The sequence below is a fragment of the Lonchura striata genome, chromosome 20 (assembly GCF_046129695.1).
Source record: "Lonchura striata isolate bLonStr1 chromosome 20, bLonStr1.mat, whole genome shotgun sequence".
Lineage (NCBI taxonomy): Eukaryota > Metazoa > Chordata > Aves > Passeriformes > Estrildidae > Lonchura > Lonchura striata.
The window spans coordinates 1533439-1559711 of record NC_134622.1 but is presented as its reverse complement, the minus strand read 5'-3'; the positions used below and the strand labels follow the sequence as shown (position 1 = coordinate 1559711).

The 26273-nt window shown below is 50.1% G+C and overlaps 2 protein-coding genes across 2 annotated transcripts; one reads left to right on the top strand and one right to left on the bottom strand.

Annotated features, from left to right (window-relative positions):
• Nucleotides 1-2877: 2877 nt before the first annotated feature.
• Nucleotides 2878-18335, bottom strand: LOC144247262 (S-adenosyl-L-methionine-dependent tRNA 4-demethylwyosine synthase TYW1-like). The gene is given in 12 exon segments (XM_077787636.1): nt 2878-2937; nt 7577-7609; nt 8253-8304; nt 8913-8983; nt 10407-10514; nt 11969-12250; nt 13587-13781; nt 14663-14764; nt 15304-15444; nt 16080-16228; nt 16389-16514; nt 18245-18335. Coding segments are annotated over 10 exon segments (1179 nt in total). The 5' UTR covers nt 16215-16228; nt 16389-16514; nt 18245-18335.
• Nucleotides 18336-25629, top strand: LOC144247245 (ribosome maturation protein SBDS). Its single transcript, XM_077787469.1, has 5 exons — nt 18336-18502; nt 19605-19734; nt 20929-21129; nt 22540-22704; nt 23336-25629. The coding sequence occupies exons 1-5, from the start codon at nt 18375-18377 to the stop codon at nt 23462-23464; spliced, it is 753 nt and encodes a 250-aa protein (XP_077643595.1). The 5' UTR covers nt 18336-18374; the 3' UTR covers nt 23465-25629.
• Nucleotides 25630-26273: the final 644 nt, after the last annotated feature.

Below are 26273 nucleotides of genomic sequence, written 5' to 3'. Positions count from 1 at the left end.
GTTAATAGGGGAGGATGGGGGGGTTTGCCTGGTGAACAGCAGGAATTGGCACCTCAGCCACAGTGGGGCTCAGCACCCTGGGCCAAGCAAGGTGGGGCTGAGGCAGTGCTGGTAAAGGAGGGAAGGACCCCAAGGAGGTGGGATCTGTGCTCTGACCCTCAGCAAGGGGAGAAGTGGTTGGCAGCAGAGCAGTGGGTGGGGCTGGCAGGTCCCACAAGGCAGCTTTCCTCCACAGCAGAGACCATGGACCACTTCAGACCATTTTGGTAGCCTCCTCTGGGCCTGCTCTACCAGCTCCATATCTGTGCTGGGATGAGCTGGAGGCAGCTCCAGAGAGGTCTCAGGAGAGCAGAGCAGAGGGGAGCATCCCCTCCCTCCCCTGCTGCCCACCCTCATGGGATAAGTCCAGGACACACTTGGCTTCCTGGGCTGCCAGCACCCACGGCCAGGTCATGTCCTGTTGCAGATGACATAATCTTCCCACAATGTCCCATTTGTCACCCAGCAGAACCCCCAGTTCTCATCCATCCATCCATCATCCATCCATCATCCATCTATACATCCATCATCCATTCATCATCCATCCCTCCCCAGCCTCTGTTGTCCCTGGGAGTGGCTCTGCCCCAGGTCCCTGCCCCTGCACTCAGCTGGGCTGGATCAGCCTGAGGGCTCTGTGGGGAGGAGAGGGAGGGGCAGGGTTTGGGATACCGGGGAGCAGGGTGGGATAATGGGATGCAGGTGGATGATGCCCTCTGGGAGGCAGCTGGAGATGCAGCCCATCCATCTCTGTGCTGCTCTGCCCACCCCTCCTGCTCCTCCACCCAGCAGGTCCTGGGGGACCCAAATGGGGGTGACTGGGCACAGGTACTGGAGGTGTCTCCTGGCAGGGCTCCCCACCGGTGGGGGGACACCCAGGGACAGCATGTGAAGGGCAATTCCATCCCCTGCTCCCATCCCAGCCCCACACCAGCAGCACCCAGCACCCCAAGGCACATGAGAGGGGGACAGCCCTCCTTGTGGCCCTTATCCCAGAGCTGGATCCCAAGGGGCTCTCCCGCCACACCCTAAGCTGGGTGTCCCTGTGAGTGCAGCACAAACCCCTCAGTGTCCATTCTGAGCCTTTTCCAAAGGAACAGGAATTGGGATCAAAAGCCCACAGGGTGGGCCACCACCAGCCTCAGAAAGTGGGTGCCCAGGGCCAGGGGATGCCCAGGGCCAGGGGATGCCACAAGGGGTTGCAGACAAGCCAGGTCAGCTGTATTTATTGAGAACGGTTGTGGAGGGATAAAAATATTTCCACTACTCTATAAGAATTTATAAACCTATACTCTCTGATCCATTAATAAACGCCTCTAGGACCATCATGCCAAGGGAGGGGCTTCTGTAAGAAAATAGCGAGATTAAAAAAAGGAAAGCGCTAAAGATTCCCTGCAGGGCCCTGCCTGGAGGGGCCCTGCCCACGGGACCCCTGCTGGCACGGGGACACGGGGGACACAGGCCGGGTGCTGCCCTGGCACCCTGCAGCCCCAATCCCTGACCCCCGGCCGGGCACAGACCCACCAGGCACGCCCCACCTGGGGGACCCCGGCTCAGGGGCACTGATGGGGACATCCCCACGCCAGAGAGCTCCCACTGATCCCACTGATCCCACCACTCCCAGTCCTGCCTGCATCCTCACCATCCCCTGTGGGCTTTCCCACACCCAGGAGGGGCTTGGATCCATCTCCCCAGGGATGCTGCGAGACACAGCAGAGCTCACCCTGGGGACACACAGTGGGGCTTTGCAGGAAGCTGGGGACATCCTTGGGGACACAGGGACACTACACAGAGCCCTGCAGGGTGGTGACATGGCTGGGAACATCCCAGGGGACACAGGAATGCAACATAGTTCTGTGGGAAAGCAACACAGATGGGGAAAGTCTGAGTAGGGCAGCAATACCAACCAGGACATGGTGGGGAACATGGGGACACCATGGGGGACATGGGGACACGCAGCAGCGCTTCGCTGGGAAGCAGCACAGACAGGGAAATCCTTGGAGAATGCACAGGGCTGCTGTGCCAAGAAGCAGCAGGGACAAGGACATCCTGGGCACACAGGACACCACAGACAAACAAGTGGCAGCAGGGGCTGAAATTCCAGCCAGGGTCGGTGCTGTTGCCATGGGGTGAGAGGTGCCATGGGCACAGGACACTCATTATTGCTTTACAGGGCCAACATCACGGCAGGCTGGGGGTGCCCAGCCTCTGATTTGGGGTTCAAGGGATTTTCCCTGGGGACGTTGATTCCCCAGTGCTCCTTGTGCCCTGCTGTCATCAGTGGGGACAAGGTGAGGACACAGGGCTGGACACTGACAAGCTTCAGTCCCCCTGCACTGGTGCTGGCACGGAGCAGGATGGTGGCTGTCCCTCCATCCCCTCTGTCCCCCGTGGTCCCCAGGAGTTGCTGTCCCTCCATGCCAGCCAAGGCCAGGGGAACAGCCCGGTTCCCCACAGCAGCTGGGGCCTTTGGGGGGCTGGCACCAGTGTCCCCCTTTCCTCTTCCCTTAAGCCAGGTGAGCATAAAGGCTGTAAGCAGGGAGCCCAGGGTGACACGGGGACAAGGATCATGCTGTGGGGACCAGGCTGGCCAGAGCTGTGGAGAAACGGGATACCAAAGCTTGGGGGACCAAGCTGTGCCCAGTGAGTGACGGTGAGCTGTCCCCTCGTGTCCCCACGCTGTCCCCTCGGGCGCTGGGAGGTTGGATAAGGCGATGCCGCAGCTTAAGGTTGTGGGTGGGTGTTGGTACCGAGTCTGGCAGCAGGGCCGGGCGGTGGAGCGTGATGTAAACATTTCTGATCGGGGCCAGGAGGAGGAGGAGGACGAGGAGGAGGAATGGGCTAGTGCGAGTCCTTCATCTGCTTCTGGATCTTCTGGAGCATCTCCTGCATCCGCCGCAGCTGGAAGGGAGCAGAGCCAGGATCGTGGATGGTGCCAAGCCCCAGCCACGCTCCCGTGCAGATGAGGCTCGTGTTGAGCATCCCAGACAAACTGGGATCGCCAGCAGCCAGGGAAGCCCTGGCCTTGCCATGATTTACAGCCTCATCCACCTACAAGCTCCAGGATCTTTTCCCAAATGAAAAGCATTAAAGCAAAGAGGAACATACCAGGGCTGGAGCCAGCACTAACAGAACAGCACTGAGGGAACGCTGGCCAGGTTGTCAGAAAAAGCTGCCTGGCAAGAAGGATTAGCAACACTTGCCCAGGAGCTGAGGAATGAACTATTAAAGTTCATGAATTGCATGAACGAGAGTTAAACTTCACAGAGCAGAGCTCTGGAAGCAATGCCCCAGGGGCAGCAGGACAGTCAGCAATGCTGGCAGTTCCTCCCCTCCTCAGCCTCCTCTGGCAGGGGCACCAGAGACAGGACCCACATGGGGATCTGGGGAGCTAGTGGGACCCCAGGCTGACCGTAGGAATGGCACTCCTTTCCTTACAAAACAACCTTCCTGGAGGGCCGAAATACATGGGAAAACAGAGATAGGGAGCCCACTCCACAAAGACGCCTCTGAACACGAGCACAGGAGCAGAGGGTGCACTCTGGGGACCACCCTCCTGCAGGAACACAGCTGTGGCTGTCACAATTCAGCTGTGACAGGCAGAGACAGAGCTGCAATCTGCTGAGCCCAGGGATGAACACCCCGTCAATCCCACAGCACCCTGGCCCTCGCTGCTGTCAGTCACCAGCAGAGACAGCCTGGAGCTCCTGCAGCAGAGGAGAGCTGAGAACTCTGAGTGAGCGAGCTGTGAACCAGCTAACAGCCCAATAGACAGCAAATCTTATTAAAAACAGCTGCCAGAGCCTACATAATCACAGGCTATACACCCACCCCAGCACTGCCCAGTGGAGCACAAAGGCTGAGAGCAGCACAAGCAGTGAGAGGGGAACAGGGCAATGAAGCACCTGGCCATGACTGAAACATCAGCTGCCTGGGGCACAAGGGAAAATTGGGGCAGGTGCTCTCAAAAAGGGCCCTAAAGTCACAGAATCGTGGAATGGATCAAGAAGGACCCCAAAGCTCACCCTGTATGGCAGGGACACCTCCCACTGCCCCAGGCTGCTCCACGCCCTGTCCAGCCTGGCCTTGGGCATTGCCAGGGATCCAGGGGCAGCCACAGCTGCTCTGGGCACCTGTGCCAGGGCCTGACCACCCTCCCAGGAACAATACCCCATCCATCCCTGCCTCTGGCAGTGGGGAGCCATTCCCCATGTCCTGGCACTCCATCCTCCTTGTAGGCTCCCTTCAAAATTGGGAAGGCCCCTGAGAAGTTCTGTCTGATACCAAAAAAAACCCAAATTCAGAAACAGGACTTTTCTCTCAAAGTAGAAACCCCTGTGAATTTTAAACAAGGAGGTGGAATCCCCATCTCCCTCCCTATGCTGTAGGATACAGAAGGTCCCTGGTGTTGTCCTGAGGCAGCAGCTCCCAGCTAAACAAAGGAAAACAGACCTGCTGCTTCATCCTCATGGAGGGAATTTTCCATTTCCTTTTGTCTGAAAAGTCAGTGCTGAGATTTCTGGACATTTACAGCATTTAAATCCCAAACTCCTGCACACAAGCAGTGACAGGAGCTTATGCTGCCATCCAAGTGCATCAGCCTGAAAGGGCACTGAGCATCTTCCTTGAAATGCAGAGGCAAAAATGATCCCACCAAAGTCACTTTCTCACAGATTCAACATCAGCTCAAGTCCTGAAGGACAAGAAACCTCCCAGGTCACAACTTTCCAATGTATCTGGAGGGCTGCACAGGGGGTTCAGAGTGCTGCACTGAGCTCCAGCAGCACTACTCTGCTGTAGGACAGCTTTTACAAGGTGCTGCTGAAGCACAGCTTCAACTCACACACTGCTGAGGGCCCCTGCCAGAGTTTGTTTGATTTGGGAGACTTCCTTGGACAAGCCAGGAAGAAGATTGATTTTGAAAGGCACCAAAGGAGTCAAAACTAACAATGTGTCTGTGTCCAACCAAAAGGCACTGCTTATACTTGAAAACTGAGCCATATTTTCACGTTTTCTTTCTTTTGTGCTACGAAAATGCCAACTGAAGCCCAGTTAACACAGTTTCACAAGTGTCCCAAATGCCCAAATTCAAACCAGTAAGATTTTCCATTCAGTCTCTTCCGCTCTCTCACACAGAACAGGCAGCACACAACCTTCCACACTCTTGCCATCTTCTGCAGTTTCTTTTTTAAACAGATCTGTAAAGACTTCTCCACTCCTTTCCTCTCCATGAGTTCAGGACTAAAAGGAAATTTAATATTTAATTTCAACAGCAATTTTTCAAGTGGTCAAAAAAAACCACAGAATCCTGGAATGGTTTGGGTTAGAAGGGACTTTAAAGTCCATCCAGTGCCACCCCTGCCATGGGCAGGGACCCCTCCCACTGTCCCAGGCTGCTCCCAGCCCTGCCCAGCCTGGCCTTGGGCACTGCCAGGGATCCAGGGGCAGCCACAGCTGCTCTGGGCACCTGTGCCAGGGCCTGCCCACCCTCCCAGGAACAATTCCTGCCCAATATCCCATCCATCCCTGCCCTCTGGCAGTGGGAGCCATTCCCTTGTCCTGTTCCTCCATCCCTTGTCCCCAGTCCCTCTCCAGCTCTCCTGGAGCCTCTTTAGGCTCTGGAAGAGCTCTGGGCTCTGCCTGGAGCTTCTCCTCTCCAGGTGAGCACTCCCAGCTCTGCCAGCCTGGCTCCAGAGCAGAGAGGCTGTGCTGCACTGATTTGCAAAATTTCAGGAAGTCTGCTCAAATCTGTCATTAGAAAAGTAGGAGACTTAAAAAATGCACAGCAAAAAGAAAACCACCTGAGAAATGGAGCACAAAGTTGGTGAGAAATGGTGAACAGGAGAGCTGGGCTGCTGCAGGGTCAGTCCTGACCATCTCCACCAAAGGACGTGGTCAGGAAAAGGCTGCAAATCAATACTCAGAGCTCTCAAATACTTTTACCAAGGAAGTCACTGCCACGCCACATGTTAGAGACTGCAGACTGCACATCCAGACACAGGTTACAATAAAGTTATTTTGGGGGGGGGGGTTTCTTTGCCTTTTATCTCTCACAAGCCTCACTCAGAAAATGCCTCAAGATCTCTTATAATTTTGTTTAGCAATTGTAATCCTTTCCCTTAGCCAAGGTTTAGAGAAAAAAGATTTGAACCCAGGAAAGGAGAAGGGCAAAGTGTCCCTATGGCAAATCCTGCTGTTAATGACAGAAGTAGTCCCCAAGAAGTAATTTAATTTCTTAAGGCTCATTTTAAAATGTAGACTCACATTGTATTCTGAGCCACAGTAGCACAGGTCAGAATCTGGCCCAGAGCAGCTACTGCAGATAAGGGCACATTTTTCATAAAGAAATCCTTCACCCATTAAAAGCCAAAGCTTTTGGAGCTGTCCACGTCAGTTTTAACTGCAAGTTACATACTCAAATTTTGTTCCATTTGGTTAACATATCATTGACTAGTCTTTCCTCCTTTAAAAAGTTCCTAGCTGTAGCAGAAAGTTGCACACGATCCTTGGTCTGTAAACCTAAGGCATTAAATGCCTCACTGCCCACTGCCCCACTCCAACCAAACCCAGCTTCCTTAAGAGTTCTTTCACCCAAGGCCTGCAAGGTTTGGGCTTCCACAGCAGCCCCAGGCACCAAGAGCTCCCGGGAAATGCTGGAAGGGGTGGGATTTACAATGGCTAACCCAGGGGGACTTTTCAGGGACCAAAGGGGCCCAGGGACACAGAGGGACACAAACCAAACACACTGGGGCAGGGTTTGGCTCCTGGAAACTCTCAGTGTGCTCCTATCAATCCCTCTCTCTTTCCATTGCAAATAGCCTGTCAGCATCATTACACTCCTTATTGTAGAAAACATGAGCATTAATCTCAAAATTGCATCAACAAATATGCCCATTTGACTGCTTCCAAACCCATCAAACAAAGAATCAGGACATTATTATTGCTATTACTCATGCCTGAAGTTTAGAAATGTGAAGGTTAATAAAGTCATTCTGTTCCCTGGGAATGAGTGTAGATGGATCTGTCCTTTCAGCTGATCTCCCAGCTGGGGGAGATAATCCACACTAAGAACTGGTGTCCCTGTTATTAATGGCACCTTGCAGGCCACAAACACCATCAAAGTTCATTTTCCCTGACAAACCCACATCAAAGGAGGAACTCTAGAGGAAAGGCAAAGTGTGCCACAACCACAAAACTCCAAAGTCTACCTCGTTCTTAAATGCATTAAAAGCCATCAGCACATATAATGAGATTTGGTAAACTCATGTGGAATTTGCTGTTGGATCAGCTACCAGATAACATACTTGAATATATTACCAATATCTACCCAACCTTGTGTCAGTTTGGGCTCAGACTCAGTGTGCCGAAGGCACCATCACCATGAGCTGTGTAACTTCACACTCAGCAGCTCTTCAAAAATCCATCTTTTCCCTAACTCAGTTTGTAATAGCTATAATTCAACCTGGCAGAGAGGTTCTGGCATTCCCCTGGAACTCCTGAATGCATCTGCCTGGTCCACATGGCTGCAGGAATCCAGTACCTGCTTCAAGCCCTTTGACAATACTTTACAAACCTGCAGAATATGGGGGGGAAAGCTGTAAGACAATCTCAGCCTTGACTTCCATCAAGGCAAACAACAAAAGGCAGATGTAAAATGAAATTAAGATGACCAGCAGAGATGTGAGCAAGGATTTATTAGATTTCTCCACAGCCTCACTCTGCCATCCCAGAAAAGGCAGGACAATAAGGAATTCCAACTATCTGTGCCAGCACAGCTGCCTTACCTACTAGTAAGTCTCACAAGAGCCAATCCATGCAGAAGAGATGAAAGCTGGACACAAAACCATTCCAAATTAACTACAGTGCACAAGGCAGAACCTGCTGTTCCACATCCCATAGGCAGAGGGGTGAATACCCAACAATGACACCCATAGAACTCCTGCTGGAGAGCATCAGGCACATTCCTGACCCAAGGAACTCTGAGGAAGAAAAACTGTCTGTGACATAACCCTAAAGATATCCAAGTTCCTCTCAAGACTTGCTCACCTGTGTGTGAGCAGTTCAGATCTCAAAGCCCAGAGCGCTTGGCTGCGTGGACAAGGAGTTCTGGAGAACAGGTTAGGTCAGGGAAAACAACAGTGTCACACCCATTTTACACAGTTCAGCATTCCATGAGAGGGAAAATGGGTAAAATGGCCAAAGGCAGAATGACTCACCTGGTACAGGAAAACTCTCAGTGTAGACTCGGAGCCTAGAAAGGGGACAGGACTTAAACAGAGGTGCCCTTATGCACACTCAGAGTGAGCTCTCAGGCCCACACCAACACTTTCCCCCTCAGGATTTGATCTTCTGCAGGAGCAGTGTTCAGCTCTCACAGCAGAACAGCTCTGACAGCTCCTCCAAGGAAAAGGCTCAAAGGATCAACACCTGCAGCTTCCAGCTCCAGGTGAGTGTCTGTGTTTAGGCAGCAGCTGCCCCTCTGATCAGGGTGGCACTTGGGACACAGCCACAACAACCTGATCTGCAGAGTCACAGCTACTGCAGAACAGGATTACATCCAACACCCAGACCTCTCCTGGCTCCAGCAGAGCACCACGAAGGCTGAGGAGAAAGCAGTTTGGATCCTGCCTCAGCCAAGGCACAGACAGCAGTGAACTTTCTCTGCCTGTACAAACCCACACCACACTGACCTCAGCACTGACTTCTTCCAGTGAACAGCAGAAAGTATTTTATTGCTATGCTCATGTTTTATTTGTAAACTGGCCTATGACAGGTGGTTTTCCTGGGTTATGCTGCTCCTCGAGCGTGACGTTGCTATATTCTGTCTGTCAGGGAAAGCTCAATGCCCAATTCTTCACACGACCGCTGGCTGTCACCACTGCCCGGCAGAGCTGGAGCACCGCCCAGGAGCTGCCGCAGCATCCCGCTCCCTTTTGGCCGCTGACCTCTAGTGGCGAGCACAGGAGAGAGGAGACAGGAACAACGTTCATGTTCTCCACGAGGAACCGCGGTCCTTTCTCGCTCTGAAAGGGAGCCAGAAGGTTCCCCAGCCTTCCCTCACGGGCTGCGGTGCACAGGCCGATCCCGGCTCCGGGGCAGAGCCCTCTCGCAGCAGCCAGCCTTGCCCCATCACTGGGGCTCCTCTCCTCACAGAGCTGGCTACAAACAGCAGCGTTTGATTTACCTCCTTCCCCTCCCTAAGGGGAGGAACAGAGATCCCGTGCTCCCCTTGCAAGCTCCTGCCCTCCAAGCACACACACTCCTGTGAGCCACAGCCTGGCTTCAGGTAGCCCAGCAGTGCCACCTCAGCTCAGACCACCGATGACATTGCTGTATTTTCACAGAGTCACAGAGCAGCTTGGATTGGCAGGGACCTGAGACCATCTCATTCCACATCACTTCCACAGGCAGGGACACCTCCCACCGTCCCAGGCTGCTCCAAACCCCATCCAGCCTGGCCTTGGGCACTGCCAGGGATCCAGGGGCAGCCACAGCTGCTCAGGGCACCCCATGCCAGGGCCTGATTTTGGGAAACAGCTGTGAAAAGCCCCACAGTGCAGACACACCCAAGGTAGGGAAGGTGTGATTACAGAGAGGTCGGTTTGGTGAGAAGGGCATGGACAGCACCATGCAAAGGTCCCTGAGAGCAAAGGGGGTCAGCAGATGGGCTCAGAGCACATCACAGGCCACCACCCTGACCAACAACTGCTCAGCCAGCAAAGGCTGGGGAGCACAGCAAGGCCCTGCAGCTGTTCCTCTCCCTATTGCTTGGTATGAGCGAGGCGAGTGTGACACATCCCTGTTCAGACTGAGCACAGGAAAGGGACACCAACAGAACCACTGGGAACAGGACCCAGCAAAAGCCTGGGATGGAGCAGGAACTGGGGCTGGGTGACATGCCCAGTGTCTGAAACACAGACTTCACCCCAGGGCAGCAGTATCAAGGAAAGGTGCTCTGGCAGCTGGGTGCTCCTGCTGCATCTGCAGCTCTGCCCCTGTCCTCACACCTGCATTTCAGTGACAACCCACAGGCAGTACAGGAACAGGACTTGTGTTCAGCCACTGCACTGGGAATCTCAAGTGCAGTCAGATCCAGTGATAGCTCTGCAAGTAGATCTTCCTTTAGACTGGAAGTCACAGGTTACCGCTGCAGCATTTGCTTGGTAAGCAAGCCACAGAGTCAGTCTGTGACTACACCAAACACATCTCCAAAGATGTTCTTTTTGGCAACAGGTGTGCTTCAACAGCTCGTATTTTACTCTCCCTTTAACCAAACCCTACAAATTCAAATCCAATCAGTTCCATTTTAATCAATCAAGATGCCCAGTTTACAAGACCTGACCATTCCACACCCCCTCTAACAGCAGTACCTTTGCTTTCTTCATGTAGCCCATGACATTGCCAAGATCTTCAACATCAACTACAGAATCTGTGCCTCCAGCTTCCTCCTCACTACTGGTTTCAAAGAATTCCTCTGCCTATGGGAGAGAGCAGAGAAAAAAACATTAAGCATTTATCTCACTGGTAAATATAAGACTAAGCTAACCAGTGCAATGAGCTTTCCTCATCAGTGAAGACCACTCAAGTAATAGCCTACCAAAACCTGTAGGACAGAAATAGAACCCTGAACCCCTTTAAACCCAAGTGCCTTGCTGATAGCAAGATTTATTCCTCCTGTTCTGCAGCAGCCAGCACTCCCAAACCCAGCCAGAAGAACCACTTACTTTCCTATAAAATTCAACCCAGCAATAACTTCCAACCCACAGTATATGGCTCGAGGGAGGATTAACGTGCCATAGCAGCTCTGGGTCTCGGACTGGAGAGCAATAGAAAGGATTTCTTAGTCCAAATCTGCAATCAATAAACACTCCAGAAAAGAGAAATGATTACAGGCAGACACACACAAAGAAGAAACAGGACTTGCTCAGGTAACACACTCCAGCTGCCTTTGGAAAACCCTGGGATGCAGGCAGAGCAGCTGAGCTTCACCAGGTTGAAGTGGAAGCAGGTTAGTGACTCATAGGGAACTGAAGGGTCCCCTTGGGCTTGGGACATGGCAAAGGCTCTGCTGAGAACCCAGCCTGGTTCCCTGGAGCATATGTCCCAGCTCTCGGGGGTCTGGGGGTCGAGATAACCCCAAGATCATAAAAAGTCTTTTTCTCCCAGCCTGCACAGCCAAAGAAGTTGGAATGAGTAGGGTCGGCTTCTCAAGGTTGTTTATTTTCTCCTATCTCTAACATGCTTTCTCAAGGAGCTGCAGTCTGTCCAGCAGGTCAGTCTGTGACAGACTCCCACACCCTTGGGGTGATGTTACCATTTTATGCTAAAAACTATGTGTACTATGTTTACAATAACGTGCCAATATCTATCATTTATGTTGGACAGTGTGTCTCTACCTTAAACCCACATAAAAGTGTCACCATCACAGCAAGACATGGAGGGCAAGGAGGAGAAGAAGGTCAGGACACGCCCAAATCTCTCTCTCTCGTCCCCTTGAACCCCTTATTTTAAAACCCTAAAATTCTACTTTTTCACCCTGGGTTAATTCAACTACCACACTACTCAAACCCTTGTGGCTTGTAATTCCTCATACAAAGCTGGGCTGAAATCAAAGCCACAGGTGTTTTTGACTTTGTGCCAGGGTCTCAAGCCAGCCAGGGTAGCCAGAGGGATGTCCTGCGTTCCTACACCCAGCCAGGAGCAAGACTCCCTCATCACACAAATGCCATTGAGCCTGGGTCCATCACTAATCCTTTGGTCCTTCTTTCGGATGGCTCATTCTACTTGTTTTTGCCATGGGATCTCAGCTCTCTTCTCCCCCTGCTCCAGAACAAGTCTCAGGCTCCCACAGCAGCCCTCTGGACTGCAGGAAGAAGTGGAGAAGTCAAACAGTGCTCCAAATAAAATAAGGCCTCAAGGATTTTGGCTGTACCTCAGTGTTCTCCTGCTCCGACGTCCCATGTTCATGGTCTGAGCTTTCCTTGCTCTGCTTCCCTGAAGATTTGCACTTCCCCTTCTTGCACTTCCCACTGCAGGGCTTCTTTTCCCCTCTGCAGAGTGCCTGGAGCCGAGTCAGGAATTTGGCTTTCCAGGCCTCAAAGTCAGCCTCAATGCTACCATGCTTGCTCTGGGCCACATTGCTGTCCCCCTCAGCCCGAGTCATGATCCTGCTGGCACTCAGCATCCACAGCCACCTGTCCATCCTCCTTCCAACCTAGGGCAGGAGGAAGGGTTGGAAAGGAAATTAAACCAGGACCAAGTACAAGCAGCCAACCAGAAAAGCAAGGATCAGCCCTGGGAAGAGCCAGTGAGCTGCATGGCACTGCAGGGTAAGGACCTGGGGAGTCCCTCGCAGGTGCTGGCTCAGCACAGACACAGGGCAGCCTAACCAGCACCACACCCCCTCAGACTCCACTGGAAAATCCCTCTGCCATCCATGGGGTGAAGGGATGGGCTCTGGGAACAGACTGCTCTGTGTGGTGCTTGTTGGTCAGAATGGCCACATGTGTGACACACTGCCCCAGCTCTGAACATAACCTGTGACAAGTGATGCCATTTTTCTGTGTGAGGTAAGACCAATGATCAGGCAGAGGTACTGCCACAGTTCACATCAGAGAATAAAAAGCTAAAACCCACATCATAAAAAAGAGCCACGTTTAGAAGGCAGCAGCTTACAGTGCTGTGCCCTCAGGTGACTGCAGAAAGCTTTTGAAGTTGGGAAACGATCTCCGTAAGGATTTACCAAATGTGTTACCACACCTCCCAGTGCCTGTGGGACTCATTTCCCATCTGAAATCCAACTGCTTCAAAGCTGAATTGCCCAGGTGGCCAAGAAGGCAAATGGCACTGGCTTGTACCAGCAATGGTGTGGGAGCAGGACCAGGGAGAGCAGTGACTGTCCCTCTGCAGCAGCACTGCTGAAGCACCTCCAGTGCTGGGGGTACTTTTGGGCCCCTCACCCCAAGAAAAACCTTGAGGGGCTGAAGTGTGTCCAGGGATGGGAACAGAGTTGGGAAGGAGCTGAGACCCAGGAGAGGCTGAGGCAGCTGGGAAGGGGCTCAGCCTGGAGAAAAGGAGGCTCAGGGGGACCTTGTGGCTCTGCACAGCTCCTGACAGGAGGGGACAGCCGGGGGGGTCGGGCTCTGCTCCAGGGAACAGGGACAGGAGGAGAGGGAACAGCCTCAGGCTCGGCCAGGGGAGGCTCAGGGTGGACACCAGCAGGAATTTCACCATGGAAAGGGTGCTCAGGCATTGGAAGGGGCTGCCCCAAGAGGTTTGGAGTCCCCATCCCTGGAAGTGCCAAGGGAAGGGCTGGATATGGCATTCAGCACTCTGGGCTGGGGACAAGGTGGGTTCAGTGATCTTAGAGGCTTTTTCCAATCTCAATGGCTCTGATATTCTGCCCAAGCCCTAAACCCAGTGCCTCACCCAGTCAGCACAACAGCTGCAATTCCCACACAGACCACCAGCCTCATTTGGGTTTGATGCACTTCATGCAGCTGAGGCTCTTGAGGAGCAGAAGGCAAGCAGGGAGCTGGAGGGACACTCACTGTGTTGTAGTGATCCACATACGCCGTGTTCGGGCTGGGGAACTCGGCCTATCTCAGGCCCTGCAGGAAGCTTTTCCCAACACGGAAATCATTGGCTGCCTCTTCCAGCCACTTGCAGAACCAGGCTGCGCTCTCCGGGGGCTGCCCCTCTGTGTAGGTGGCCACCAGGAACACACAGATGTTCCTGCTGCTTGTCTGGTCATACAAACAGGACAGGAGAAAAAAAAAAAAAATTACTGCATTTTCCAGAACCTTGTTTGAAAGCAAAGAGTCACAACACCCAGACACCTGGGAGAAATCAAAAGATAAGGCTGTCTCCTGCTGGGGTGGGATGGTGCAGGTGACAATCCCAAGGGTGCTGAACAATTTGCACAGTACCTTAAATTAACAGAGAGAGGTCAAGCTGAACAGGGACACAGTGACAGAGCAAAACTGGACGTCCAGCCTCATCAGCAGCTTCCTGACCCAACTCCTTCATCAGGGAAGTACGCCATGGATAAATACTGCAAACTTCTCAATTTCACATTTACAGGTGTGTTAGGGGCAGTATCAAATGCTGGCAATTCATACTGATACCTGAAGGAATTCCCAGCATGTAGTTCCCACCAAAACTTTTTGTTAGGATTAATTAGAACTCTAAAGTAGCAACTATCAATACTGACGGAAGAAAAACCCATTAAGGATTACTCCACATAAATACACCTCACAAGGAGTTTCTATCTTAAAAGCCTCTAAAGGCTGCAGAGGCATTGCCACCTTCCTGCTCTGGTTCTGAAACCTGTCCAGGTGTACAGGGCACCTGGAGTAACCTCTCTCACCCAGCTCATCCCTGAGTTACAGAACTAGCTCATACAGAGTCACTGTCACAACAAAATGTCCAACTAGTGGTTCAAAATTCTCAAAATGTAGGTATTTTCTGCTGAGGACTGATGGGCTACATTTGCATAAGTAGAGAGGCAATTCAACACAAAGCTTGGGGGATTTCCAGAACAATAGGAGACGAATACAAGAAGGAAATAGCTTTGACAACCCCAGGAAAAACTTGTACTTGTTACTGGTGTTTATGCCATACCCACCTCCTCTGCTAAACCATCTTCTGGATCATAGTCTCCCATGTTAATGACTTCCACATGCAAATTAAGGGAAGTAACAGCTTCAGCCAGAACTTTGGCAAATCTCTGAATAAAGAAATATTGGAAGTTATCAATTACTTCAAGCCACACAAGCCCTGCTGTGCTCAGCCACAAGACTTCTCCCAGCACAGGAAGAATAATGACACAGGTGGCCTGGACAACTGGTACTGCAATTCCTCACATTAAAACAAAAATGGAGTACACTGGCTGAGAGTTACAACATTATAATGACTAATCACTTCACAGCTACACATACAAATTACATTTCTTCACAAGAAAGCATCAAACCCAGAATTTCTCTCTACAAAGCCTTGCTATAAAATTAAAATTATAGTGCAAGAGTGAACTTTTAGCTTTATAATCAACCTCTCCTGCACACCTTGCTTAAAGGAAGGAGGAAAATTGTTACTTTTATTTAATTTTTCATTTATCTTGCACATTGGGCAATGATTGTAACAAGCTAATCAATGTGCTGATGAACTCCCAGATCTGTACCCAAGGTAGTGTTTTAAGGCAAGCAACTTTCTCAGATCCCAACAATATTTCAAAGCAATTTCACAGATGCGCAATAAAAGTACAGATACCTTTGCTGTGCCAGTCTGAGAGCCATAGAAGATCTTCACTCCAGCAACATGGACCTCCTGTGCCTGATGGGGGGCACATCCATTTCCCAGTTTGTCTGATGTTCCCTCAGGGGAAGATGGATTCCTATGGGATTTCTCACCCTATGAAACAAGAGCTGTGTCACATGCAATCCCTTCTTCAAGGGCTGTCAAACCAAGAGCATTTAACATTCAAATCACGGGACCACTCTCAGTAACAGACAAAGCATTTTGGTTCCTCTGACACCCAAACAGACCAGGACCTGCTTTCCTGACCTAAGGCACGCTACAAATACCCACTTGTCCGGGTATTGATACAGCTGAACCTCCCAAGTCCTGCAGCAGATCTTTACCCACCTGCAGGAGGAGGTTTTCAACTCCTGAATGGCCTAATTCCCTCCCATCCCCAAAACAGCCCAACCCTGTCATTAGCATCATGAAAACATGAAGGTGCAAACACTGGGCACAAGCAGAGGGGTTTACCTAGAGCAACAGAGCAATCCAGGGGAACACATTCCCCCAGGAACAGTGTGAGGAGTGTCCCGCTGAGCTCTGCCCCAACATCAGAGCAACAAGAGTATTAGTGACCCACAGACACAAATAAGCCAGGCCGAGGATCATAACCAGATAACCAAACTGCATTTGGGATTTGCAACACCCTCAGCAGGCCCACAGCAGGTGCCTTTAACCAGTCACTACTCACTTCCACCTAGGTTTTTGGGGTATTTTCAGAGAGAAGTGCTGACAGGCTCCATTACCTTCCTTTTGGTTCTGGTGGTGGTGAACTGAATGACAATCCAAAGGCTGATCCCAAAAGCAACAGCAGAATAGACGTAAAATCTGTGCAGCCATACGGACACCAGGCAAGTATAGAAGTAGCTCCACATATCCATTGAGACATCTAAATCTAAAATATCACAGATTCCTACAGAGTGAATATGGAATGAGCATACACAAAATAATCACAAAGTACCCACAGCCTCACACCATCAGCTATTGCCCAGGCTTTGCAGAAAACAGCTTCTGGCTAAAGACAAGGCACTAAAATTGAATCAAGAAGCATTCACCTCCTCAGGTGTGTCAGATGAGCTCCAAGCTAGGACTCCATACTGTCAGAGGGAAACTCTGGGTTTTTCCTTATAGGGCAGCACTGTTACAAGGAAAAGCAGAAAATACTTGTGCTGTCCAAGTGCCTGAAAGGAAAAAGATCTTATGAAACATCCAGTGGGTCATACTGGCTTTAGTTTTACACAATCCAAACAAATGCAGTTCTCTGGAATGAGAAAGCTCCAGTGCAAGGGGGAAATCACCCACACAGAAGAACTTTCTGCTGAACACAACCCTTGCTTACACACATTTGATGTCACTCTGATTACAAACAGAGCTTCAAGAGCAGACTGAATAATGGATTCAATTGGAAACACTTTCACAGAATTCTATTATGCAAGTGAAGCTTGATTTGGAACCACTGAGATGTTTTAGGTTGGTTCAGAACATTCAGGGCACAGTAAGCCAGGGTACAGCCAGGAAAGCACCTGCATGATATCTGCGAATATCTGTTTCATATGGAATATTCAGGCACTCCAACAAGGTTGGATTGTGATACTTATTGACTGAGGAACACAGCTGACACCCTTCTACTGTGATCTGCAGCTTGGATCTTGTTTTTGCAGATATCAGTTGAGAGCACAAAATCCAAGTATTCCAAGAGGCTGGAAACTCATACTGGCTGGTACTCAGGTTACCAGACCATAAAGATAAGAAGAGGGCCTTAAGCAGCAACACTAAGACTCACAAAAGTGAAGGATCAAGAGCACTTGCTCAGTGTTCCCAGTCTTACCCAAACCAGCTATAGGGATTCCCTTAACCTCTATATAACTTCCTCAAATGCAACACATGCTACACATATTCAAGAGAATTTTAGCTCCAGAACAGGCACACACACACGTGCTCACTATTATCCCCTACACAACTACACAACCCCCTTATGGTTATCACCCCACAAACACACACCCCAGCCCTTCACCCTCGTGGTTATTCCTCCTTACACGGTTAATGCCCCTCTCTCCCCCAAATACCCCTCACGGTTATCACCCCACCACCCTCACAATCATTAAACACCCCCACCTCAGAGCTACCACTTATGGTTAATAAATCCCCCCACGGTCATTACCCTCACCCTCTCACAGCTATATCCGCTCACAGACGCGGTTATTACATCCCCTCACCGTTATTAGCCATGCACACTTTATCATCCCGCAAACTCGGTTATTAGCCCATAGACACATCATCATCCCACAAACTCGGTTAGTAGCCCACACACGCGGTTATTACCCCACAAACACGGTTATCAACCCATACACACATTATTATCCCACAAACTCGGTTAGTAGCCCACACACGCGGTTATTACCCCACAAACACGGTTATCAACCCATACACACATTATTATCCCACAAACTCGGTTAGTAGCCCACACACGCGGTTATTACCCCACAAACTCGGTTATTAGCCCATAGACACATCATCATCCCACAAACTCGGTTAGTAGCCCACACACGCGGTTATTACCCCACAAACACGGTTATCAACCCATACACACATTATTACCCCACAAACTCGGTTAGTAGCCCACACACGCGGTTATTACCCCACAAACACGGTTATCAACCCATACACACATTATTACCCCACAAACTCGGTTAGTAGCCCACACACGCGGTTATTACCCCACAAACACGGTTATCAACCCATACACACATTATTACCCCACAAACTCGGTTAGTAGCCCACACACGCGGCTATTACCCCACAAACACGGTTACTAGACTCCCCCCTCACGGCTATCACCCCCGGACACAGCTATCGCCCCCAGCCGCGGCTATTCCGTCCCGCCCATCACAGCCCTCTCTCCCTCACGCACACAGCCGCCGCCCCGGCCCCGGCCGGCTCCGAGCCGCTCCCCGCCCGCTCCCTCAGCCGCCGTCGCCGCTCCCGCCCCTTCCGCCCGTGCCGCCGTTCACTGCCGGGCCGGGGGCGGAGCGGCGGCCGCCATGTCCATCTTCACCCCCACCAACCAGATCCGCCTCACCAACGTGGCCGTGGTGCGGGCACGGCGCGCCGGCAAGCGCTTCGAGATCGCCTGTTACCGCAACAAGGTCATGGGCTGGCGCAGCGGAGCGTGAGTGCCCGGGGAGCCCGCGGGGAGGCGGCTGGGGCCCGGCCCGTGTGCGGAGCCGGCGTGAGGGCGTCGTAGCGGGCACCCTGTGCGGGGACTCGGCAGCTGCTGGAGAATGGTTGCAGGAGAGGGGTCGTGGATCAATGGAACAGTTATTCATTGATAGCTCTAAGACGCCAGAATCAGAATCAGGCTGTGTCTGGCCTGGGAACAGAGCTTGGGAAACCGGCTCTGTGTCTAGGCCTGGGAAACTGTACAAGGTCTGTCTAGGCCTGGGAAATAGAACAAGGTCGGAATGAGATAATAAGGATGAGCATATCCTTGGAGATATGCTTGTACAAGAATAGGCTGTGTGACAAGATGTGCCCAGAGAAGATGGGATGTACCATGACGACGTGACTAGAGATGAGAAACTTGGCTTAAGAAACCTGGCTGTAGTTGTAAATGCACGTAGGCTAAACATTACAAAGACCTTTGTAAACTGACCAACGAGAGCTGCTGCTGACTTTACTTGTAGCAAACCCTATATGAACTGACAGGATTTTTGAACAAAAGGAGCTTGCTTATCAATGGTACCGATCGTGCTTGTCTTCCCCACGGCCCACATCGGGCAGTGGAGCCCGTGGGGCGTCGGCAGTGACCGTGCGGGCCCGGCTGTGGGTCTGAGCCCGGGAGCACCGTGCCCGCGCCTGGGCAGCGACATCTCCGTGCTGGAAGGTTCCGGCTGTGCTGGGTCAGCCTGTGCTGAGTCAGGAGCTCCTTCTCCGAGCTGAACGCAGCTGGGCTCCTGGCATTGCTGCTGTGCTGGAGAGGGGCTTTGAGCAAGGTGTGCAGTGCCACGGCAAGGGGCAGTGCTTTCAAACTGACAGAGGGATGGATAGATGGGGCATTGGGAAGGAATTGTTCACTGCGAGGGTAGGCAGGCCCTGGCACAGGTGCCCAGGGATGCTGTGGCTGCCCCTGGATCCTTGGCAGTGCCCAAGGCCAGGATGGATGCGGTTTGGAGCAGCCTGGGACAGTGGAAGGTATCTCTACCCATGGCAGGAGTGGAACTGGCACCATTCTAGGATTATTCTGAGTTTTCTACATTTGTCTTAATCTCTAGGGAGAAAGATCTCGACGAGGTCCTGCAGACACACACAGTGTTTGTCAATGTCTCCAAAGGCCAGGTGGCAAAGAAGGAAGATCTGGTTAAAGCATTTGGGACAGATGACCAGACAGAAATCTGTAAGATGGTAGGTTTCACACACTTTGCTTTATAAAAAATGTGAGATTTAGTCACTCAGTTAGGTGGTTGGTACTGAAGGGTGTTTGTAGAATACTGCTATAGGTGAAAGGGTTGTTTGTTAAGAAATTGATAAAAAGGAGTTGTAGCTCTATTTTGCGGTTTTAAATTTGGCATGTGCGTGTGGCTGGAAGGAATTCTGTCTAACACACACCTTGCATGCATCAATGTGTCTGGACACAGCCAGCACTGAAGAGTTCCTCACATAAGATAAGTTATTAAGAATGCAGGGAAAAGAAGGGGACAAGTTGCTTACTTGGGAGAGCTCCCTTAAGTGTTTAGTAACAGATCTAATTCCTTAGTCCTTACTGGTGGGATATGAACTGTGGACTTGTTCTGGTTGAAAAGATTTCAGTAACTCTCTTGAGCATTGACCTGGAAGCCAGGAAGGACATCCTTCTCCTGGGGTCACCAGGCCCAGTATCAACAGCTGGGCCAGGGAGGGGATTGTCCTGCTCTGCTCTGGGCTGAGGCAGTTTTGGGTGCCACAATATAAGAAAGATCTGAAGCTGTCAGAGTCCAAAGAAAGCTGCAAAGAGGGTGAAGGGCCTGGAGGGATCACGCAAAGAGCAGTTGAGGGCACTTGGTCTGTTCAGCCTGAGAGACTGAGGTCAGACCTCATCAGGGTCGACAGCTCTGATCTCTGCTCTGTGTGACAGGGCCAGGGCCCAGGGAATGGCTGTGCCGGGGCAGGTGTAGGTTGGATTTTAGGGAAAGGTTCTTCCCCCAGAGAGTGCTGGGCGCTGCCCAGGGAATGGGCATGGCCCTGAGGCTGCCAGAGCTCCAGGAGCCTTTGGACACCACTGCCAGGGATGCCCAGGGTGGGATTGTTGGGGTGTCTGTGCAGGGCAAGGACTGGATGATCCCTGGGGGCTCTCTTCCAACTCAATATATTCTGTGAAATCTGTGCTTCTCTCACTGCAGTTTAGGATTTCTGTGGTGAGTTTTTTTGTCTGAAGCCTTTCCAGTGCTGTCTGTTGTAATGGTTCACATTATTAATTTGGTTATTGTTTGCTGCACTTCAAATCTCACTCAACCTTTCAAGCAGCTGTCAAATTTAACAAAATTACTCAAAGCTGTCAAATTTAACTTGTCACTCTTCATATCCACGCTGTTCATTAACCCATTTCTGTGGCTAAAACAGATTTTATCCAAAGGGGAGCTGCAGGTGTCGGACAAGGAGCGGCACACGCAGCTGGAGCAGATGTTCCGAGACATCGCCACCATCGTGGCTGACAAGTGTGTGAACCCCGAGACCAAGCGGCCCTACACGGTGATCCTTATCGAGAGGGCCATGAAGGACATCCACTACTCTGTCAAACCCAACAAGAGCACAAAGCAGCAGGTGAGTTTCCTGCAGTATGCAAGGTGCTGCCATCCAGGGGAATTCCTCAGGTCTCAGCCAAAGAGGGATCAGCAGAGTACCAGGATCTGAGGCCTGCACAGAAATTACTTGTCAGAACTCAAAACGTCCCTCAGACATTTCTGATGTTCCGGATCCAGGTCAGAAGCATTTGAGACCCTGGCAGGCAGCTGGGAACAGCTGTGATTTTGGGTTTGAGCCATGGAATGATTTACCAACCTTGCAGGAAGAACAAGTCACAGAAGTTTAGATATTATAGTAGAAGTAGTCACAAAGTAAAGGGAAGAATTTTTGAGTGCTGTACAGGGGGGGTTTAAGTCCTGTACAGGGGGGTTTCTGTTTTGTACATGGGGGTCAGAAGTTTTAAGATGGAGGGATCTGGGCCTGCCCTGTCCTCCCTCTTTCTCCTTCCTTACCTCCATGTTCTTGGTGACGTTGACACTCACAGATTGGTTTGGAGTAGAAAGGCACCATTTAATATAGGTAATAGGAATTGGGAAAAGCTGCAAACATGTAACACGTAATGTACCATATAAAAGATAGAAAAGCACCATTTAATATAGGTAATAGGAATTGGGGAAAAGCTGCAAACATGTAACACGTAATGTACCATATAAAAGATAGAAAAGCACCATTTAATATAGGTAATAGGAATTGGGGAAAAGCTGCAAACATGTAACACGTAATGTACCATATAAAAGAGAGCAGCAGCCCTGGGCAGGGAGAGAAGAAGCAGTCGGAGTCAGAGAGGATGTCAGGGTGTGTGTGTGCCTCTGCCTGAGCTGTGAGCAAACCACGGCAGCTCCAGGAGAAAATCTTATAAAAAACTTGCAATAAACTACCTTGAGACCGAACAACAGAAGAATATTGAGCCTTTCTTTGGAAGCTCGGGTTGGAGGAGAGACTTTTCCACCATGTGGAACCACCTCCAACCTAGGTGTGAGCTCTGGCAATTACTCAGCTATCTGGCAACTGAGTGCTGGAGAGAAGCAGCTTCTGAAACTCAGGCAATTGGTTTGCTAAGAATTCAGCAAAGGGAGAAAGAAAGGGAAAAAACCAACAGTGGTACACTTAGAACCAAAATAAAAGGTTTATGATTTATGCTAATTGAGGTGGCATATCAGGTTTGCGTCTGAGACATGTGGGTTTGTGGTGTTGTGCAGTATAGCAATTTAATTTTTTTTCAGATAGCTTTTAAGTGTTCAAAGTGATCACAAACAACAGGAAGTCTGCCTTTTCTTGTTCATCTGTCAAAAGAGCATGACAGCAACCTCCCTGCAGCAGAGCAGCTGTGCCCAGCACTGAGAGATAGCTCTGAAGCGGGGGAAAAGGTTTGAGATTTGGATCTGGGTTTTAAGCAGATGTGCAAGTGCTCTTTTTCTTGTCCAACAGGCCCTGGAAGTGATCAGGCAGCTGAAGGAGACCATGCAGATTGAACGTGCTCACATGAGGCTGAGGTTTATCCTGCCAGCAAAGGAAGGCAAGAAGCTGAAAGAGAAGCTCAAGCCACTGATTAAAGTTACTGAGAGTGAAGACTTCCAGGAACACCTGGAAATGGTAAGTAAAAACAGTCCCTGGGGTTCAGGTTTGATTTGAACTACACATGTGTATTTTACTAGGAGATGAATTCATAGAAGTTGTTTAGTGGAAGTTGTTTACATAAACTGAAGGCTTAACAGAGATCCTGAATCAGAGCTGCAGTTGGGAAGTTTTAATTTCACAGAATCCTAGTGGTATAGGCATGGAAGCAGCCTTTGGTATCCAGAGGTTGCTGCTCCAAGCTGACTGCACGGTGCAATTCCTCTTAGCAGAGATGATCCTGCAACACTGATAAATCTCTGTCACATGTGGAATGTTACTGTTACTTATTTGGTGCCTTCTGTCTAGATTTTAAGGGTGGCTAATTATTTTTTTTTTTAAGTTGGTGTGTGGTAAAGCACAATTTGTATTAAAATCTTCATCCAAGTAGATTAGAACGCAGCAATCCCAACTGGCAAAAGCCATGTCCAGCATGGGGAACTGGAAATGTAGAGTTCTGTGGAAAGATTGCTGCCAGAGAGAGCTTGTCAACTCTTCAGTGTCCTCCTCAGTAACTAGCTAGGATTGTTTTAATGAATGTTAGGTGTTGGGAAGGGGCTGATGAAATCCAAACATTCTTGGCTGACTGATGAAATGTGGAACATTCCAGGTGTGCCTTATTGACCCAGGCTGCTTCAGGGAGATCGACGAGCTGATCCGCAGTGAGACAAAAGGGAAAGGATCCCTGGAAGTGCTCAGTCTGAAGGATGTGGAGGAAGGAGATGAAAAGCTTGAATAACAAAATCTTCTGCAGCAGATCTGCTTCAACAACCTCCCCGCAGTGACTGGTGTAGCCACTCTTCTGTTAGGCCTTCATGGTTTTTCCAATCTCTTGCTGCCAAATATTTTCTGACACTAATCCTTTGGGATTTTTCCATGCAGTGTGGGTGGGTTTTTTTTTTTTATCATTTTACACTTTCTTGGTTTACAGATGTCTTTGCCTGAAAGAAGATTTTGTGTCAGAGTTGCACTAATGAGGACTGAGTGAGGGTGTGGTAGGAGGTTACTCTGGCTTTGCTTTAGTTTCAGGATTGCTGTTGAAGAGTGTTTGAGTGATTTGGTGCCAATTGTTTGTACCTTCAAGTTGTCAGTGTTGAGTGGAAGATTGCGCTGAGAAGTGGCTTTGTATGTGAGGAGAGGGACCTGAACAAAAAAAGAAAAAAAGAGAGCTGCATTTTCGCTTCTAAACAGGTGCAGTGTGGATTATGTCTAAAAATCAGTCTCTTGGCAGTGTGAAAACGGACTTAGGCTTCCATAATTGGCTACTTGGTCATTAAAGTATTTCAAAGGACCACTCATAAAGAATTCCTTCACTGGCTGTAGTAGCACTTGCTGACGTAGAGAGATGATGTTCTCCAAATAATTTATTTATAGAATATATTTAGCTACATTAATAAAAACAAATGATCATCTATTTATATATTATAGATACAGAAAGAAATAAGATAATTATTTTTGTTAATAGTAGAGGAGATTTCCCCAGCTGTGGCAATGCTTTTGTAGGCTGAGGGAGTAGCCTGTGCTTGGGAGCTGCTGCTTTCACATGATAAAATTAATCTCAAACAGGCAGTGGTGGCCTCTGGCCATGGAGCCAGACAGGCTTTTGTTGGACAGTAATTCCCAGCAGGAATTGTTTGTGTGTGCCCCTTTGCTTTTTAGTGCAACAGAACAATTCTGGCAGCTGTCCTTTATCCTCTGTCTTTTTTTTTTTTTGCTACTCTCTAATCCATGCATGGAATTACCAGGCAGCTCCTGAGGCATGGGATATAGTTCTTGCTAATTCTGTTAAATCTTGCTGCAGCTGTGTTAAACAAATGATTTGAAGTTGAAAAGGGGAAGAGAGGACAACAACGGGGGAAGGAGATACTAAAAATACAAACCACCAGGCAAAGCAGATATGGTTCAGTGATTAAAAGCTAAATCAGCAGGAATTTGAGGAGCCTTTAATATGACATTCATGTTTCCATGCAGTAGCAGGCAGCAGGTGGGGAGCTGTGGGCCAGCCAGAGAGATCTCTCCCAGGTGGGCGTGGTGTTCTTTGGTTGGTGTTGCCTTCCAGAGCCTCCCCCCTTGTGGGAGAGTTAAACAGAGCTGGGTTTGTGCTGCTGGCCTTTCCTCTGCACCTTAACTCATTGTGAATTCCATCTGGGAGAGTGGGAATCAGCTGGAGGGGGGGAGGTTTGGCATGTGAGGTGGCTGCAGGGCTGTAGCCTCAGTCCACAGCTGCCCCTTGGGAGTGGATTTCTGCAGCAGCCAATTTGTGCACACTCATGCAAGGCCAGGATCAATTCCTTCAGCAGTATTTTGGGAGGTCCTGCCTCTCTAGAGCTTGAATTTTGCTGAGTGCAGGTGAAACAGATTCCTCAACTACTTCATCCATTTTAAAATGCTTTTGTTTGCTCCCAGGGTTTTAAATGCTGCCTAGGCAATGCAGGGGTGTAGTGACTGGATATGCCGTGGACAGGGCTCAGTGTGGACAGCTCTGTGTGCACAGGCAGCTCCCTGTGTCCCACCCTGGGCTGCTGTCTTCATGGGCCCCTCTCTCCAAGCACACTCCCTGAAGATGATCATGTTGATATTTAGCTTGTCACTGGCAATTAGCACTAACATGCAATTCATAAATGTGCAAATGAGATACCGAGCAAGAGCTTCAGAGGATATTGTGTCAGTAATACCTGTTTCACAATTCTTTAATTTCTTGGTTTGCTGTGTCTAACACCTTGAGCATAACAGGATGGCAGCAGATCTGGAGTTCCAGAACCTGAATCTAAGCAGATTCATGAGCTTGGTGCTAGGAAGGCAATTTCTTTATAAAGTCTTTTTCTGTAAATCCAAACATTAAGGAATTTCTCTGGTTGAGGGAGCTTGAGTTTATTTATGGACAAATAAAGATACATGCTGGCATTTCTTGTTATGTTTGTAGTTCAGCAAGAACGTATGGTGAGCATCAGAATAAAGCTCAGGATTTGTCTTTGCCCATTCCAACAAGAGCATAACTCCCTGCACAACCATTTCCTGGCTAATTAACTGAAATTTTTAAATAGGTGGGCATTTAAATAAGCTGGCAGCCTCTGGGAGAGCACTGCTGGTGTGTTTGGGTACACAGGCACATATGTTTGCCCTGAAATTGTCCTGTTCCTGTGGGGCTCAGAATGGTCCCTGACAGCTGCCACAACAATGGAAGACAAAGCTGGAATGCTCTGCCCCCTCCTCCAGTGCCAGAGCTCACCCTGGGTCGGGGGTGGCTCCGTGTGGTGGAAAAGTCTCTCCTCCAACCCGAGCTTCCAAAGAAAGGCTCAGCAGTCTCTGTTGTTGGGTCTCAAGGCAGTTTATTGCAAGTTATCTAAAAGATTTTCTCCTCGGGCTGCTGTGGTTTGCTCACAGCTCAGGCAGAGGCACACACACACCCTGACATCCTCTCTGACCCCGACTGCTTCTTCTCTCCCTGCCCAGGGCTGCTGCTCTCTTTTATATGGTACATTACGTGTTACATGTTTGCAGCCTTTCCCCAATGCCTATTACCTATATTAAATGGTGCTTTTCTATCT

Bases quoted from the DNA above. Each gene is read 5' to 3' on its own strand.
- LOC144247245 (XM_077787469.1), top strand. From the start codon at position 18,375: ATGTCCATCTTCACCCCCACCAACCAGATCCGCCTCACCAACGTGGCC. The intron at 18,503-19,604 runs GTGAGTGCCCGG...CTTAATCTCTAG, and splicing joins ATGGGCTGGCGCAGCGGAGC to GGAGAAAGATCTCGACGAGG. The intron at 21,130-22,539 runs GTGAGTTTCCTG...CTTGTCCAACAG, and splicing joins ACAAGAGCACAAAGCAGCAG to GCCCTGGAAGTGATCAGGCA.